The 19,156-nt window shown below is 40.9% G+C and overlaps 1 protein-coding gene across 4 annotated transcripts in view; it reads left to right on the forward strand.

Moving 5' to 3' along the window:
- LOC137122978 (ephrin type-A receptor 7-like) overlaps positions 1 to 19,156 on the forward strand; it is a 133,938-nt gene that overhangs the window by 21,152 nt on the left and 93,630 nt on the right. For all 4 annotated transcript variants that reach the window (XM_067496293.1, XM_067496276.1, XM_067496284.1 and 1 more), the window contains exons 2-3: positions 15,532 to 15,596; positions 18,150 to 18,822. In XM_067496293.1, the coding sequence (XP_067352394.1) occupies positions 15,532 to 15,596; positions 18,150 to 18,822 (738 nt within the window). The remainder of the gene's footprint in view (positions 1 to 15,531; positions 15,597 to 18,149; positions 18,823 to 19,156) is intronic.

The following is a 19,156-nucleotide window of genomic DNA, read 5'->3' on the forward strand; positions in this document are numbered from 1 at the left end:
AAACCAATTCCTGTGTGCGTCGAGTTATTACACCACCTGGCAACTAGCTTCCTGTTAATAAATGTAGAGTTTCATTTTATTAAAGACATGTTTTTCCCCCCTTCAGTTATGTTTTCACAGTAACATAATCATGTTATAATTGCACATGAACACGTATTGTGTAAGACTGGGTTAATGTTATTAAGCATGATTTCCCAAGGACTTTTCCTGTGTGTGTGTGTGTGTGTGTATACGCTGGTCAAGTATGAATCGCTTGCTACGCTGAGGCACTTCACTGCTTCTAGAGTTTTTGTCACTTCCTTTTCAGCGCAGCAAATCTCTTGTAGAGCGCGGTTCTGCTGATGAGTTCCCATCTGATATGAATCTGAGATGAATCTAATATCACCGGCTGCACAATCATACCGTTAAAGGGTTGGCCGAAATGAGCTCGATGGGACTATTCAGCTAGAGAATCTCTAAACTTTAGTGGCACAGTGCACTCTTGGAGAGTTCGCCTCAAATACTGCTTTGGACACGTGAACTTAACTGATCGTCCACTTCTCTCGGCATTTGTGGTCTTGTTAGCTCCACAGTCCTCATGATTCCAGTTTTACACATTCAGAAGTCAAGATTAACATCTGGACTGCGGCATGACTCAAAGAGGCTTTCTTGTTTCCATGGTACCTTCTGAATGAAGTGAGACAGGAAAAATGCCTTCAACAACCACACGTGCATTTGAAGTCTCTTTCTGATCTGTTGCTTCTATTGGCAGCGCAGCATTTGTCAGTGCCTTTTTGAATTAGTTTCTGATGTGGTGCTGCTGCATTTCAGGTTTGGTTAGAAGCAACCGCTTTGATTGTTGGGAGGAAACGGGAAGCAAACAGCGCTTCTGACATTGTGTTCACCCACCTACTCACCTGAAGCTTTTCCGCATGCAAACCTTGTGGCTTCATATCTGCATCCCATTATTTTTTTTTTTGCTCCTAATGGTCACTACCCCTGAAGGCTTGTTTTTGAGTATTTACCTAAATGACTGATGACAGTTGTATTGTAAGGACGGCCTCCAAATTAATGCGGGCAAACACGACATTTAATCTTTTTGTGGTTCCTTTTCATTGTACGCTGTCTCATCCCTCATCTGTCTGTTTTATCTAATCCATATTCTCTCTCTTCATCCCAGTTACCTTTGCTTCCTTTCCCATTGTTGTGGCGCCATTTATACTGGACTTCTGTCAGAGTAGACAGGCGGCCTGTTTTCCTGGCCTATTGACTGCTAGGACCAGGCCGTCTTTTCTTCTCCCTCTCTCCTCTTGGTCCCTTCGTAGCAGAGCTAGTTATGGAGCCTATTGAATGATTGGCTGTTGGTGCCATCGATCCCCGAGGTTGCACTGGTGGCTATTGATGAATGATCCCACGATACAATCCGTCCCACTTTCCATCATCTTCTCCCACCACTCTTTACCTATCTGGTATTTTCCCACTTTGCTTAATCTATCACTCACCTCATTTCATCTCCAGCCCCCCGTCCCCCTCCACTTTCCCATTTATCTGTCCAGACGTCTATCCATCCTTTCTTCCCTCCATCTCTTTGCGTCTGGTGCCGCTATCGTTCATCGATGCAGCAGAGATCGATGCCGAGGATAATAGGCAGTGGGCCTTCAGGGAGCCTGAAAAGGCTGTACAGGTCCGCAGATGTGGTGCTGACACGACTCAGACGATGGGAGATGAATTGATAGCCGGTGAAGTCAGGTGGTAATGTCGCTCAAGGTAAAGACGAGGTAGAAAGCGTAAAAGGACAAGAAGAGACTTGGAGAGAGAGAATCAAAGGGCAGGTAGGGTGATGAATGTATGCCTGAGGGCAGCTTTGGGAAACATGGAGTGGCTTTTGGGGAAAAGACAATACAGGTGGAGATGAGAAAGGAGACAAGTGAAAGATCCCTAAAGCTCGAAGTGTTTGCTTTATGAGCTTTGTCACTGAATTACACAGAATTGGTTAATATACCTTGGTTCAGACCTGGAAAGCTTTGCTCAAAGCCAGTTGCTTCGCTGCACCATTGCATCCACTGTAGAATCAGGTGATATAATCTGTCTTACAGCTCTAGTGAAAGGATCATGTCACACTGTTAAAACACTAAATCTCAAGAAGCAAATGTCCCCCCTACTCCTATTCATGCAGTAAGCTTTGATTTTTATCTATTGAAATAAATCCATAAAGCCTTTGCTGCCAGCCCAGTGACATCAAGATAATTATGGTGTCATAATCATCCAAAATATAACACATGGAAAGTCAAAAGTAGTAGTGGGAACTACCACAAACCTGTAACAGTTGTAATTACAACCAGGCAGAAAAGGTTTTAGTCATTATTTTTTTTTTAATAGCTGTCCATGATGAAGACCCACTAAAGGGAAGTTATTAAACAGCCACCCTCAGATTTATTGTCACGGAATCAAGGGATTTGTTGTGATATGCTAACTGGCATTTGTGTGTTTTTTGATTTGTATTCTGAAACAGGACATCAGTGGAACATGCAGGCTAAAAATAGGCTTAAGTGTAAAGTTAAGTGGGCTTAAAGATCATGTCACTCCTGAAATAATCTGCTCTTACTGCCACACTCACCAGATGGCTAATGCACATGTATTAACCTAGTTTAACTGCTGCTTTTCCAAAACATCATATTGCTGCCATGGCCCTAAGATGTGTTTATTTACCAAATGTCTTGTAGTGCCTGTAGTGGTTTGTGTGACTTCACATAAAGAGTAGAGGCAGGGCGACCCTTCGACGCCATCGATGATGCAAATGCGTCGATTTACGTAAACGTATGATGTTAGATGGCTGTGTCTAGTGATAGCATGGAGTCCACTGACGAGTGAGCGTAAAAACTATGCAGCGAACATCGAAAGTATTTTAAGCAGTATTCAAGCATCTTTTGATGGACTGCTAGATTTTAGGTTACTCAATTACTTAAATTATATTTTAGAGACACTTTATAAAACACAGGTTACTAGTTAAGACTGACCTATTTGTGTTTGGGGAATAATGTCCCTAAGTATATAAATGAAGAAATGTAAATGGTTGATGAATTGTAATAATTGAAAAATAAAAAAACAAACAATAACCTATAACAATAATCATATGTCCTTCCCAGCCTGAAACAAAGACTACCTCTGTTAACAGAATACATAAATAACATTATTTGTAGGCTAAATACTAATGCTCCACAAAACATGGAACCCAGGCTGGTGCAGACTCAGTCCACTCTGCTCATTTCAGCCCTCTCTCTTCCTGCTCTGCTAACCTCTTCCCTACAGTCTTTATTATGGAATTATCATAAACATGAATGCTCCGTAACTTAATAACTAATTCTTTGATTGTTAAGAGGAGCGAGCTTGGTTCAGAAACTTTGAGAAGTGAATAATACGGGAGGCTTCAGCAACTTTTCTCCACATTAACATATTTTTTGGAACATATTTCTTGTTTTTTAAAAAAAAAAATGAAGTTGGTGGCTTTAAGTGAGTGAAGTAGTTTATTTAAATAGTCATGTACTGGAAATGCCTCAGGTTCTTTCTGAATCCGCTAAGCAGGAGATTGATTGATCACATCATAAGTTCACTTTGAAGTAATTAATCAGAGCAGCACATCATAATATCAGGGGAAACAGGCAATCATAGTTTTTACAAGTTAGGAAAAGTAGAATCAAACAGGCCAGTCAAGAGTGTGTGTGTGTGTGTGTGTGTGTGTGTGTGTGGAGGCGCTGATTAATTAATAAAACTCAGCTGAGCTGACATGTTTTACTTATTTTTAGATGGCTGAGGGGCAGCATGTACGTTTTTGTGTGAACCCACTTGTCTCTTTTAAAAAGACTAATTGCAGTATGTTGTGTGACTAAAAGTTGCGCATTTTATTATTTCTCAGTTGAGTGTTACCTAAAACACCCCTTGCGCCTTTTTGGGATTAATTTAAGGCCTGAACAAAATGGTTGAGATTTTGTGAAAAGTAAATAAAAAATTTTTAAAAATGGAACGTACAAAAAGTGCTCGGCAAACAGGGGAACTTTGCTGCGGCTCAAATGATATATTGTGGGGTGGGGTGGGGGGATGTTTGCCATGGGCTTGTTTGCCCATGGTTTCATGCCGAGCTTTTTATAAAAAACATGTTTTTAAGGCATTCATCTCTCCATAAAGGTGCTTTTGAAGCCTAATTTTCTGTGAAACAATGTTGTTGGTGTGTCAGTGACTGGAAGGTGTGCTTTGTTTACCTCCGCACAGCAGGATATTTGCTTTGCAGCACACTAAGGGAAGGTTGGTGGGGAAAAAAAATGAATAGTGTAATAGCTCTGGAAGTTTGTGTGTGTATGTTCATTTCTTCTTTTAGTTTTGTGGACACTTGTGGAACCCTGTATGTACATAAAATAAAAACTTAGGAGAAATAAATAAAAAAATATATGGAACTTTTGAGATGATATGGATTGTAACGTATGCAGTAACTGTTTTTCCTTTTTCTGTTTTTGTTATTGTGTGTGCCCCCCCCCCCACACACACACACACACCAACACCACCATCAGCCCTTTGTGCTTCAGCATCACTGCAGGTATCTCTCATTCTTTCAGCTGTCAGAGAATAAAAGAGAGAGGACGGAATAGAGCAGAGCAGAGAGGGGGAGAAACGAGAGAGACGAGGAGAGGTGACTGTAGAAGAAGACGACCTAATTTAATCTAAAGTGGTTCTCAAATTGAACCAGAGGGAAAACAAAGTCAGCACAAAACCTTGGAGCTCCTCTACACTTACATGATGCCTCTGCCCCCTCCCTTCCCTTTTCTCACTTGCGTATGAATGAGGGAGAAGTAGGAATGGGGGAAGCAATGAAGGGTAATTGCGGGGGGGGTGAAGGAGGGGTGGGGGGGTGGGGGGTGGGAAAGGAGTGGAGGGCAGAAGGTTGGAAACGCGTAAAGGCCGGTGAGTAGAAAAAGGGACAGTTTGAGGATGTGGAACATAAGTAATGAGGGTGTCAGGGAGGCCACAGGAAACATTACAAGAGTGCAACAAAACTTTTACTTCTCTTTGTCACGCACAACACCATTTTCTCTTTACGCCTTTCCTGTCTTCATTTTTCTTTCTTCTCATTCTCTCTCTTTTTTTTTCTTTTTTTTTTTTGTTGCTCTCTGTTGCACTGACAATCTATGAGGGCCCAGAATGCTCTATTCAAGATAGTGGCCTGAATGAGTGTCTAGTTAAATAATTCAGTCTGCTGGCTGCCTGGCTGGCTGGACTGAGGGGAGACTAAGGGAGAAGATGAAGGCAGTAGTGGCACAGTGCAAAGATACAGGCTTGTATTATTTAATAGCCTCCTGAAAGGCTTTCCAGTCGGGCATTCCCAGAATTAAACCAGCTGAAGCTCATGCACGCACCCTCACAATATGCATATTCAATACAGTAAACACTGGCGCTCATAGTTTTGAGCACAGTCATGCATGCTGTATGCTGACACAGCCACACTTTTATTACAGATGCAGAAATTCAGCTTATTTTAACCTGTGGATGTGCATACAAAAAAACACAAGTGTGTGTGTCTGTGTGTGTGCGCGCGCGCAGACATGAATGCCACTTTTTGTTCGAAGCTCTGTGTTTTGATGACATTTGCAAAGGTACTCAAAAAGGTTAACCCTCAAGTTTGTCAGTGCAGCAAAGGGAGTGTAATTATGTGTTTGTGTCAATGCGATGGAAACCGGAGGGGAGAACGTTTGTTTTTCTCCACTGAATCTGCCTTCAGTGACATTTTCAGTCTAGTTTTGGCAGAAGCCTTTTCTCATTCAGGGGAAAACAAGCTTGATAATTGTAATTTAGTCCTATTTCTACGCAAGTGCATTCATAATGTATGAACAAATGCAGCCAGTCAATGTATCTACGCGTTCCAAAACCCACTTGAGTTTTCTCTGTATAATTAAGTTTTAATACAGTTTATCTCTATCCATACACATCTGCAGCAATCTGTGAGATACAGTGACTGTATATCATGTAGCCACGAGTGCCGTGAGCTTTACATTTCATGCAGGCACATTCAAAGCAGCCATAATGAGTGCCACCCCTACATACACCTACCATTGATTTAAGGTTAGGGATGACGCACACTCAGAGGAAATCAAACGTATGCTTACCATCCAATTTAAAATAATACAGTGCTAAAGTCTGCTTCTGATACAAGTTGAGTGGAAAAACCTAAAGTAGCGACATTTTTTTTCTTAAGTTAACTTTGCTTCAAAGCTGTTTTTTTCTTGACCTTGTGCAGTGGAATGAAAACGCTGTTGTTACTCGATTTGTGAAAATCAAAATCTTGATTTGTTTAAGGCAGCAAGGTTGCGACTTTTTTTGACATATTCAAAATCAGCCGGGTGGAAGTGGTTAAGAGGCTTATAGTTTCCCACCAGAAGCGGCAGACACATTCACTCAGTTGTGGTCTGTCGTCTCCATTTTCCAATTCTCTAAAGTGGCCCATGGACACTCGAATCGGATGTTATCTGTTGTCAGCAGCAAAGCTATGGGCCTTTTTAGTCACGTCGTTATCATGCAATAGTACCACCGCTAATGATTTGACATGGTAAAAGGTTGAGGTTTTGGAACATATCACTGCAAAAATGTGTATATGAAAGCTACATGCAAAAAAAAAAGGTATGATGTGCATAAAATCTGCCTATTTCTGAATATATTTTGTTGCCCAACCCAAAGGACACATTGTTGGCAGACGACCCAAAACCCGAGCTGAGTCATTCTTTGTCTCCTCTGTCTGTATTTGACTTTTAGACTTTTATTCCATCATATTCTCACTTTTCCATCTAATCTATCTTTATATCATTCTCTATTTATCCCCAGCCGTCTTTTCTTCATATCTACCCGGTTTATTCCTGGCCTAGAAATTTCAAGCCTTTTTTTTTTTTAATCCCACCACATTGCTTTTAGTGCTTTGACTCTTCTTGAAGCTGTTTCTACATGGGTCCTGTGGCTTGCTGCTCTGTCCGTTCTTTAAATAGTTGTTCCTGCATGGTCCACTTGTTCTGTTAGACCACTCATCCCTTTCCAGAACTGTCAAGGTTGAAGTACTGTAGCTTGTGGGAACATGAGCCACCAGTCGCAGAGGGGAAAGGCTTTGGATTTTTGTGTCCTCGTGTAATGATTGAAGAATGCATTTGCCAATCTGCCATTAATCGCCCTTTTTTTTTCTTTCGGTATGTCTATTCTTTGATGAGTGTGTTGGAAAGTTTGACTTTGAGCTCAGCTGCCAGTGAAGCACTGTTCCCAGGCTTGTATCTAGGACCCACTCTGTCGTACAATAAGACCTGACCGCACTCTCACTGGCCTCACTATATCAATCCAGACAACCAATTACAACCTTTTACAAGACCCTCCAAATGAAAATAAGTTCCTTTTGGCCTCTGGTCTCTTGCTTTTCTCTCTTCTTCCATCTTTTGCTCTATCTCTAACCTTTGTTCTCTTTTCACTTCTGATCTGTCGGTCATCCCTTTTTTTCCATATGTTTGTTTGGGCAATAAAAGGGAAGAATATCAATGTGCCTCTGAGCTCGGAAACATATTGTAATAAAAACACTTGGTAGGTGTGTATTTATTCAGTAGCAGCAGATATAACTTTAGCAGTTTCTCTTTTTCTTCCTTAGGTGCCTGACTCAACCTGTCATTCTCGTTTTTACTTTTTACAACCACTTCTCACTCTCGGCTTGAGTTTTCCTTTTTTTTTCTTCAATCTTTTCCTCCGTAACACACACTCTTTGCTTTTGCCGTCTCTGACTCACTCAATGACTCTTTTCTTTCATTCCTTCAGGCGCGCGCGCACACACGCACACACACACACACACACACACACACACACACACACACACACTTTACTGCACCCCTGGAAGCTATTTGTCTTAACAGGTGGTCATTCAGATTCAAGACTGGCACTGCAAGTGAGGTAGAGGGAAATGGGGAGGAAAAACTGAGTTACAGGAGGAGGAGATGAATATAAGGTGTGAATGATTGAAAGTGATTATAAAGAGAAGCAGAGTGCTGGGACATGGAGGGACATGGACATTATGCCCCATGCAATGTACCTTGTCTCTTGGGCTAAATTCATCAACAGCTTAGCGTTCTCATCATCAAGGTACTGCTGCAATTTGGTTGTCTTTCATGCAGATGTAGTTCTAATAGCTAATGTCTGTTCATGTTTTATTTCTTGAAAACATTATTCTATCATCCTTGTGATTGCTGATGTTGAAACCCTGTCTGCCCTCTGTACACCTCTCTCGGTGATTGCAGCCTTCCTTCGCTCTGCATTGCCTGAAGTCAATCACAGGAAATATTCAGTTTGTAACAAAAGAAGAGGAATTGTGACCATGTAATGACTGTTCTCACACCTGAACACTGGCTACTATTCAAAGAGCGCATGGATTTGGGGGATTTTACCTTATGAAGCTGTGAGAGGATTAGTGTCATTATACCTATCATCGGCCAGCAGGATACACCTCATCACACAAAACCAAAAACCCAGCTCAACTCCTATTATTACAGCCAGCCTCCGCGGCTAACTCAACAAGAGCTTACAAGCACTTAGGATCATGTTTGATAATATTATTATTTTTAAATACTTCATTACTATTTGAGGAATGTTTTATGGCATTTTTTTTTTTAAATTCCTCTTTTCTGCCTAATCCACATAAAAGTATGTTGTATGTACATGTAACTTTAGCTTCTGAACATGTTATTGCTGCAGTCAGAGCTTTGTAAGCATTTCTCCTAACTTCCTGCAGGATGATTAATCGGATAGTTGACTGAGAGAAAAGTGACTGATGAATTAATTTGTCAAACATGGGCATGATTTCTTTTTTCCTCTCTTTTTTTTAATTGCCTGTTGATACTTCAGTGCACTGTGCTTCATGTAAGGAAAATGTTGCACGATGCTAGACAGCCCCCACTCCTGCTGAAAAATAAACCATCCAAAAAGTCGTTTAGTGGTCACTGTATCGTAGTTTATACTGTGTACTTGGCAGCTTATTTCAACGTCTTGCACAAATGAAGGACACGTGCTCTGTACCGTGACAGCATTTAACCATTTAGCCTGTTGTCATGCATCAACTGCGTGCTGGGCTGTAGTGAGCAGACAGCTTAGTCTCTTTACTGTACATTACTGAAGCTGAAAGTTTAATGACTCTGTTAAATGGAGAGCCCTGTTTAAAGTTAATGTGCTCTGCTGTTGGGACCACGGTTATGGGCGTGTGTGTGTGTGTGTGTGTGTGTGTGTGTGTGTGTGTGTGTGTGTGTGTGTGTGTGTGTCGGGATCAAAGCAAGTTCTGTGACACCATTTGTTTTTAGAATGTTTGTCTGCGTGTGCATTTATACACAACATTTATCTTTTTATGTGTCCGTTTGTGTTTTTATGTGACACTTCATATCCCCGTCCATTTATTTAAATATATAATTTTTTTTTTTTTTATCTGTCAGCAGCAATATTACTGTATTGCTTCTCTTGAACTATTTATTATCTTTCCTCCCACGTATTAGAGCTGCAGGGTGGTGTAGCAAACAGGACGATCATTCTTCATATAAAATGCTGCAATTTTGGCCCTCACTCTCATGTTCCCACCCTGCTCGAGCGTCCTCGAGCCAGACTGTGAATCCCAACCTACCTCAAGGTTGCTTCTGCTTTGATTTTTATTTTTTTTTGGTTTGGGGGGGAAAGTGGAGAACCAGACTCTCTCCCTTCAGGGATCAACATACTACCCCCTGAGAAATGTCTCTGGCGCAGTACCTGTTTTTCATAATGTTACGTTCCAAAATTATTCTCAATCCTTCATGTTTTGCTTATAGATAATTTTTTTCAGCTTCATCATCTGTCTCTCAGGACTTATTTTGTAGCAACTGTGTATATACTGCTGTAGTTTTCTTAGTATAAGAGCTGTTTGTATATCTTTTAGGGCCAAGTCTAAATCAAGGTTCAAGTCTCCTGTCTGTCAGAGGAAGTCTAAGGGTCAGGTTAACATTATTAAGAAAAGTCAAAGGCGTGTCTTAAATCTTAGAGACAGATCTGTCAAAGCAAGTTTTAGTCTTTTACAGACAAATATCAAGTCTGTCAAGACAAGTTATCTGTCATTTAGACAGGTTGAAGTCCAAGTTTAAATAAATATAAATTTAAAATTAAGTAAATTAAATAAGTAAATGTAAAAAAAATCCATATCAAGGTTCAATCTGAAGTCATGATGACAGGTCCAAACCAAGTCAAAAGCCTTTGGTAAAGGTCTGGAAAGTCTGTAGTCTGTGAAATCAAGTTGTCAAAGTATCCGGTCCTTCAGTCATGTCCTGAGGGCTTTAAATCTACAGCTCGACTGTATACTTCATTTTCCTGTCTCACACCTTCCACCCGTTTCTGCCTGCCCAAAGTTTCAGTTCCTGTGTCCACACTGCGGTTACATAAGAAGGATAATGTCTGGACAATGGTTTTCTTAAGTAAACCATAGGTGACCTGTGCTTATCACCATCTCTGTGCTCTCTCTTTAGGCAGTTTGACCTTCCTGAGCCTGCTGGCCTGGCTGGGTGTAGACTGGCCGATAAGTAGCCCACGGGTTGCAGCAAAGACAATAGCGGAGCTAATCCTGCTCTGGCACATTATTAACTATAGCACATTATCAAAGTAAATTATGAAATGAGCCTCTCTCAATGGAAATGACTCAAGTCTTCTATAGTTGCTTGTGTGCAACACTGTATTTGTGAGTGGTTTCTCAGCTGAAAGGTAAAATCTTTTTATTTTTAATGTCCCTGCTCTCTTCCACCCCCCCACCCTCCTTTCCACATCAGTACTTGGCCTTGGAAGTGCCTTGTTCAAGAGCTGCACACACATGTAGTTGGAGCAGGAATGATGGGAACCCCTTACCTTTCTGACAGAGCTGTCTTCATGTTGCTATCTACTACTAAAACAAAGTGCTACATACTTGACAGAGGCCAAATTTGACTGTTTTGCCTCTTCTCGAGTGCTTCGGGTGCACCAAAAAAAAAAAACACCCCGTTTACTTTTGAATACTTGACTTGAGTGCTGTGGAGTGTCTCTCCCACAGGGGTCTCTTCCCTTAGTGTTCTCTTTCCACCCAACACTTTGTCTCATCCTTGTGTGTCACAAGGATGAACAACTTATTAAATGCATCATACAAACACCTCGGAGCAAAACAAAGAAGAAAGCTAATCAGAATCCCTTTAAACCTCCAACACAGGCACAGAAACACGTATTTGTATAAAAATACGCAATTTTCAAGACTTCTCCTGTCGTTATTCGCAACCGTTTTGGTTTGAGAAGTTTCAAGAGTAAAATAAATTGCGCTTTAAGAATGGTACAACCCATATTCCAAAAAAGTTGGGACATAAATATAAGCAAATTGCAATGATTTGCAAATCTCATCAACCCATATTTGATACACAATAGAACCTAAACAACATATCAGATGTTGAAACTGATACCATTTATAATATTTAAAGTATTAGCTCATTTTCAATTTGATGGGAGCAAAACATCTCAAAAGTTGGAACAGGTGGATGTTTACCATTGTGTAGCATCCCCTCTTCTTTTAACAACCGTCTCCTAATGTCTGGGAAGTGAGGAGACCACTTGCTTAGGACTAGAATCTTGTCCCATTCTTGACTGATGCAGGATTCTAGCTGCTCAACAGGCCTGGGACTTTTTTAGGTTTGCTTCACCAAATGCCTTTCTATTGGTGAAAGATGTGGACTACAGAGAGGCAAGTTCATCACCCAGACTCTTCTCCTGCGAAGCCATGCTGTTGTGATGGATGTAGTCTGTGGTTAAGCATCTTCTTGCTGAAATATGCAAAGCCTTCCCTGAAAGAGACTGTCTGGATGGGAGCTCTAAAACCTATGTACCTTCCAGCATTGACCCAACTTCTTTGGAACTGGGGTTGCATGTACAATCCACTTACCTTTTACGGTCCATTTCGCAAGGTGCATCCTGCAGCTAGCAAACCTTCAGAGGTCTCATAACTAACAAAAATAAAGATAATGGTTACCGCAAAATCAAGTGTGCAATACGTCTTTTGTATGATTGGTACCTACAACTAAAGTGCAAAGCTTACAATTCAAGACAGGCTTCAAAATTGGTTCTGTTCCTTTACTCTGTCTGTTTCAGGGCCTTCTTAATCTTTTTTTTAAAAAAGTTTCTGAAGCTTTTTTTCTCTTAGTTTCTTAAATACTCTCCCTCCCTTGCGTGCGTCTGTTCTTTTGTTAATTTCACATGAGAACATAAGCAACTAGCTGTTCTGCTGTTCTTCTGACATGAAGCACGTGGTCTTTACTCAAGCTCTGCACATAATGTGCCCGAAGCAGAAATGGGTCTGTTACTCCTTATTATCTGGTCGTGATCATAATGTTTCTCTATTAGTGATGAAAGTCAGCCTCATTCTGTGGCTCCTAAATAGACCTGAGCCCACATGGACTGAAAAGCAAAACTTTCTCACAGATCCACATTGTCCCTATAATGATGGGCAATTACTTTATGAATAAACCTTTTGAAATTGGTGTTTAGTAGCTCGTGTGTCACTGCTATTAGTCAGAGCCACGCAAAGTAAAAAGGCAGAGCTTTTGTTTCTTTGTCTCATTTCCTTTCTTGAACTTTTTCCCCTTTTTCCTTCTTTTGGTTAACCTTTCTTTCACTGCTTTGGTTTTCTTACCCAACTTTTTTTTTGTCTCCCGTCTCTCTCTTATCTGCCTCTCGGTTCCCCCTGCCCCTAAAGGCTCATTAGTCTGACTAACTAGGCTATGATTACCGGACCTATGTATTCAGTGTGATCACAGTGCCAACTTTTTTTCTCTGAGTCTCACTGACTGACTGACTGGCTAAGGAACACTGATCCCTCAGTGTATTACCCAGAGTAGTCTTTTATTTGCACTTCTTCTGCTCTTCCCCCCCTTGCTTTTTGTCTTCCTCTCTTTCATCTCTTCCTTTCTTTTCTTCACCCTCCTTTCGCTGATTATTTTCTCTCATCGTCTCCTTGCCTCCCTCCTCAGCCTTCCTCTGTCTCTCCCCACCACCCTAGCCCTCTCCCGCTGTAATCTTCTCGAAATGCCTCTATGTTATCAGCTAACCACAGAGCCAAGCTTTGGGCACCAGGCGGTGTTAACCCAAAAACAACAAAGTTAAGTGTTTTAGTAAAGGATCTCTCGTGGACCAGCATGGCTTTCCTGTACCCTACCCAAGGTGCAGATGTCGTTTCTTTTTTTTTTTTTAAAGAAAAACTAAAAAAAAAAAAAAAGGAACTGTTCACCGCCTCTCTGTGTTTTGGCTATCCACACTGTAGGGACACTGAAGAACAGTTCTCTTTTGAATCTCAAATGATGTTTATGTAACTTCTGTAACTTCATGGCCTTCAGGTGACAATATGTAAAAGAATAGTTTTCTCAGAATAGTGTTGCTCCGAGCCAGAGTATTGATGGGTTTATTTTGACATTCGGTACTCTATGTAAGTGTAAGAGTTCAGAAATGTTCCCTTTTGGTCCATCGTACACACATCTCTGTGTCCATAGCCTCCTTGTCAGAGCATGAGTCAGTAATTTTACAGGTTTTGAGTTGCCATATCTTACAAGGCCTACAGCATTAGTCAGAATGCGTAGGTTTCTCCTCTTTACTCACCAGGACGGCCATGTGCAAAGTTGTTAATGCTGATAAGGCCAAACATTTGTCATGTAGCATTGAATATGAGATTAAAGTCATACTCCAAGGTGCCAAAATTGTTCAGTAGAAGGTGAAATGGTAGCTTGTCAAGATGTCTGCTGTCTGCTCTGGAAAGTGTTACACAGGTTATTTTTGATAGCCACAACAAGGCTCCTGATGTGGATGAAAGTCAAAGCAGAAACAAAAGTTAAAGTGAAGTAGCTGAAGTACAAGAGTGAAAGTACTTTAAGGATGAAAAAAAAAAAAAAAACTGTCTTTGCACAAGTTGTTTCTTCAAAGTGCTGAAAAGATGACTTTGTCTGCTTGTCAGACCTCCGATTGCCTTAGGTGAAAGTGTGTGTGTGTGTGTGTGTGCTAGGAAGGGGTATTTTTAAGCAGACAAGCTTAAAGCATGGGTAACTTCGATATCAGCGAAATCCTTTAAAATTGAGGCGATAATGCTGCTCACCATATGTCACTACAGATGTTAAAATTAAATTATAGATTAAGATAAATGTGCTGATGATGGCTTCCCTGTACGCCTGCTGCATATACTGAGTATGAAACAACGGCTGTGACTGCTTAAAGACGTTCTGACTGGTGAACTGTGGCGTGCTTGGCGTGCTTCGTCAACTCTGGTTTGAGTGGTGAGCTAAACTACTTGTAGAAGGCTGTACCTTCTACTGCTGTCATGGATATTTTGCAGTAGTGTAGGTTGAATTTAGATCCACTTTTTCTTTGTGATTAAAATGCCAACTGTAACTTCCCATTACTCAATCATATTGTGAATGATAGATACAAAATACTGACATTTAAGAACCTAGAAATAGAGACGTTTTGTCAACGAATGCCACATGAAATGACTGATTATTAGAATAATTAGAATAAATGTTTGTTTCATTGAGTACTCAGTTCAGTTTTTCACATTTTAACTCTGTTACAAAATGCTTTGCATTTAGAAATTTACCCTAAGTGTAATTTTGTATGTACAAACAGAAAAAAAAAAAATAAGTATTTCGTTACTGCAGTACTCAGCTTCATCCTGTAAGTGTTTAGTTAGGGCTGAGTATCTGCAGGTTATTGGAAGAAATTTGGGTCTCAGAAACGGTGATTGGCATTTTTTCCCCATTTTCTTTCTAGACAGACTAAACCACTAAACAATAATTTAGAAAACAGTAGATTAATCATGAAAACACATGAATTGCAGCCATAGTTTCTACTGTATTTTGCATGATGTAAAAAAGGACTTATTGTGGTTTTATGTCAGAATTCGCCTAACATTTGCTGACAAACATTTGTGACTTTATAGTTTAAGATTCATGTAATTATTTTCTCATTGTGGTAAGGTCACAGCTAAAATAAACAAGTCCTACTTTCATTGGAGAAACTATTTTTATTTTTAATAGCTGATTCTAAATTGACACTAATCTATGGAGCGTTCTCTGGCTTTCCACTGATTTCTTGCATCGCTGTCCGTGGTCCTGAAATTTCAAATCTTAGAACTTGCTCCTCCTCCTGCTCCCTGTCCGTGGTACATGTGGAAAAACACATGAAACAGTTTATTATTTTTTTTCCCCCTCTGCTGTTAACTCAGGGTGCTGTTTGTGTGTGCGCTTGTTTTGAATGCTTTGTGGTCCTATGCTTTTGTTGGTGGTCTCATGGGGTGTTTTTTTTTTACCGCTGAAGCCCAATGAGGATGGAAAGCTTTGTCCAGCCTAAGCCCTCAACAGATGGCAGACAGACTTATTTGTACTGACATGATAAAATCAAAGCATAAAGCTGCTATTATGACACCTTAATTGGCCTGTAATCTTATACTTGTCCATCTTTCTTCTCTACTTTGTCCATTTTTTTCTGCAGTGGTGCTGCTGAATTCTAAAGAGACTCAGGCGGAGCTAGGGTGGACGTCATACCCATCCAATGGCGTAAGTGTGCTTACTAGCTCTTTCATTGTCTGCATGTGTGTTTTATTTGTGTGTACGTGTCCTTGTTGTTTACTCCGCAAGGCTCCACAACCCAGCTGCTTCCTTTAAACGCCAGGCATGGGTGACCCCTTTTTATCTCTGCCACAGTGTTGGTTTATGCGTTTATTTGTTGCTTTATTTAACTCAAGCCCCCTCCCACCCCCTTTCTTTTTCACACTTTGCTCTTACTTCTCTCCCTGTTCAGAGCTCAACATGATCATTAATCGATGGCGCTAATCTAGGATAGGATACTGCCACACACATACTGTATGCTGCCGCAGATAAACGGTCCCCCTCCGTATCGATCCATTTCACTTTGTGCCAAGTTATCGTTATAAGACAAATGCAGGAGTAATTTGTCAACTACTTCCCACCTGGAGGTTGGCCTTTCTATACGCACACACATCCGAGACGTTAAAAAAAAGCACGTGGAGGGAACGGAATCGACGCACAGCATACAACAGAATGTGCGCGTGTATTGTTTGGTGAAAGGTGTGTTAAATCACTGTCGGCTGGAGGAGTTTTATTTAGTCATTTATTTAGTTTTTTTTGGAAAAAGCAAAAGCAAAATCTTAGATTAATGGACTTGTATGACTCACCTACTAGCCCTAATTGAACTGAGAGAACACGCAGCACCCAGTTTTGATTTAGTCACTTCGTAGCAGTGCAGTTTATCACATTAGCATCACGTGTAATCTTTTTTCAGTGTTGCCCGCGTGTGTGTGTGTGTGTGCGCATGTGTTAGCGATGGAGATCCACATTTGTTGCTGAGCTCTCTTTAAATTTTACAAAAACTGTCTCACTAACTCATACTCTTATGTCAAAACCATTTTTTGAACACATCTTATATTTGATAAAGTTTTACTCGCTTTTCACTTTGTTTCTGATGGAAAGTAAATCAAAAATATTGATTTAATATTGTACATGTCTAGGCCCTGTACTAAACTTATTACAGTGATGAGGGGTTAGTGAACTGAACGTTGTTTCATTTTCAACTGCCCTCCTCTTAATATTTATTTAGTTTGGACCCTCTACTTGTCTAAAGAGAAAAATTGCCCTCCCCCAACTATTTAAAATCTGTAGTAAAACTGACGAATAGTTTCACCAAAATACACATCCTGATAACCTTAAGTCCATAAAGAGTTAATGTTAAGGTTAAAAGTGGGGGCGGCTGTAACTCAGTTGGTCCATGGACGATTCCCAGTTCCTCCTGGCCATGTGTCCTTGGGCAAGACCCTGTACCCCCATGTTTCTCCCTGTGGGTCACGTGAGCACCTTGCATGGCAGCCACCAACTCTGTGTGTGTGTGTGTGTGTGTGTGTGTGTGTGTGTGTGTGTGTGAGAATGGGTGAATGAGAAGCAACACTGTAAAGCGCTTTGGATAAAAGCGCTATGTAAGCATGTTCTCCCCCAGTTTAAATCCTTGTTGTGTTTTATGAAGGGTTTTATTTTGGCCACAAACTGTAAAAATTATGACATTATTTAAAATACCCAAACTCATCTTTATGACATGTGGCACACAGAAAGACCATGTTGTTGTATAAAAAACAAAAACAAACTATAATTACAAGGAAATAGACACACACATTATGAGTAGGAAATATTTACCCTCCTCAGTGCCACCATAAAGTGCAGACTACCCTGCTGCTTTTCTATAGTCCCTTAAAGGGGAACTTTTGTCATTTTATGAATTCGTTGTGTTTCCAACAATCTTAAAATCAACAGAGTTTTTTTTTTTTTTTTTTTTTTTGGTCCGTTAGTCTGTGCTATAAACCAAAAAGAAATTACCTGTATTATCTGTGTGACGATAAAGAAACATTGTGCATTTTAGAGCCTTACTCCATCTAACGATCAGTATGTAAATCGATTTTTCAATCATTTTTAGCACAAAAAAAACATTGTTGCTACAAATATGTAACTATGATTGTTTAAATATACCAATATTTGACAAGTTGAGACTCTTTGTCGGCACGAGGGTATAAAAAAAGGTTACCCTCTGTATCTGATCCATTTAAGTAAAGCAGCAGAGTGTAGGCAGTGGTATTTAGCAAACATTCCTCTCATATGCCGTTATTATGAGGCCCGAAGGTGGAGGAGGGCAAAAGAAACCAGCTGAGAAAGGGACTCGGGTCTGACCCGCAGTTTCAGCAACACCACTCGTTATTACAGAATCTGAGTGCCCATTTTCTTACACCCACACACCCACTCATCAGATTATGTCATTAGACTGTTAACCTGAATGGACTCATCTCCTCATCTTTGTGACTTATGTTTTCATTAGACCTGTTGCCCCCTTCATCTCACTTCACATTATCTTTTTTTAACCTCTTCGTCATGTTATTACATGGCTCCCTCTCTTTTAACGCCACCTTTTTTTTTTTTGTTTGTGTCATGACTCATCCCCCTACCTGTCATTGTTTTGGTCATCCTCTTAAGTGCACTTCCTCATATAATCCACTCTGTGATCCTTGTTTCCTAATATTCCCTCTCCTCATCTGCTGTTTCTTTCTCCAGTGGGAGGAGATAAGTGGCGTAGATGAAAAGTACAAGCCCATTCGGACATACCAGGTGTGCAACGTGATGGAGCCTACACAGCAGAACAACTGGCTCCAGACCGGCTGGGTGGCGCGGCGAGGCGGCCAGCGCATTTTTGTGGAGCTCCAGTTCACGTTGCGTGACTGCAACAGCATTCCTGGTGTAGCAGGCACCTGCAAGGAGACCTTCAACCTTCTTTATGTTGAATCGGACAGGGACCTTGGGGGCGTGACCCGAGAGGACCGCTACACTAAGATCGACACCATTGCTGCTGACGAGAGCTTCACACAGGGCGATTTGGGTGAGAGAAAGATGAAGCTAAACACAGAGGTGCGTGAGATTGGCCACCTCAACCGTAAGGGCTTCCACCTTGCGTTTCAGGACGTCGGTGCCTGCGTGGCCCTTGTAGCTGTGCGGGTTTACTACAAACGCTGTCTTGCCACTGTACAGAATCTGGCAGTTTTCCCCGACACAGTGGCGGAGGCGGCCTTCGCCACACTGGTAGAGGTACGAGGTACCTGTGTCAACAACTCTGAGGTTGACACAGACAGTCCTCCCAGGATGCACTGCAGCGCCGAAGGGGAATGGCTGGTCCCCATTGGGAAATGCAGCTGCAGCGCCGGCTACGAGGAGGGACACAGCAGCTGTGAAGGTAGGGAATGGATAAATGCATAATGAGATGTATTGATACATGAAAGAACACAGAAAAGGTAACAAACCCAACAGGGAAGATGCTGTGTCAGAGAATGAGAACCAAAAAAACAAGAAAATATCAATGTGCAAAGCAAAAATGAACGTCATTTATTGAAATTTGAATTAACAACTCAAATTTGTGGTTTTTACTGTTCCATGTTACAGTATTCTAGCAAAAACCTTCACAACAAAGTATCAGCAAAAGAGAATAAGAACACTGCTAAAAGCATTTGGTCAAATGTTGTTTACTGTGGAAAACAAACTGAAATTCAATTTGTTTTTATATTTTAAAG

The sequence above is a fragment of the Channa argus genome, chromosome 1, assembly GCF_033026475.1.
Source record: "Channa argus isolate prfri chromosome 1, Channa argus male v1.0, whole genome shotgun sequence".
NCBI classification, from domain to species: Eukaryota; Metazoa; Chordata; class Actinopteri; order Anabantiformes; family Channidae; genus Channa; species Channa argus.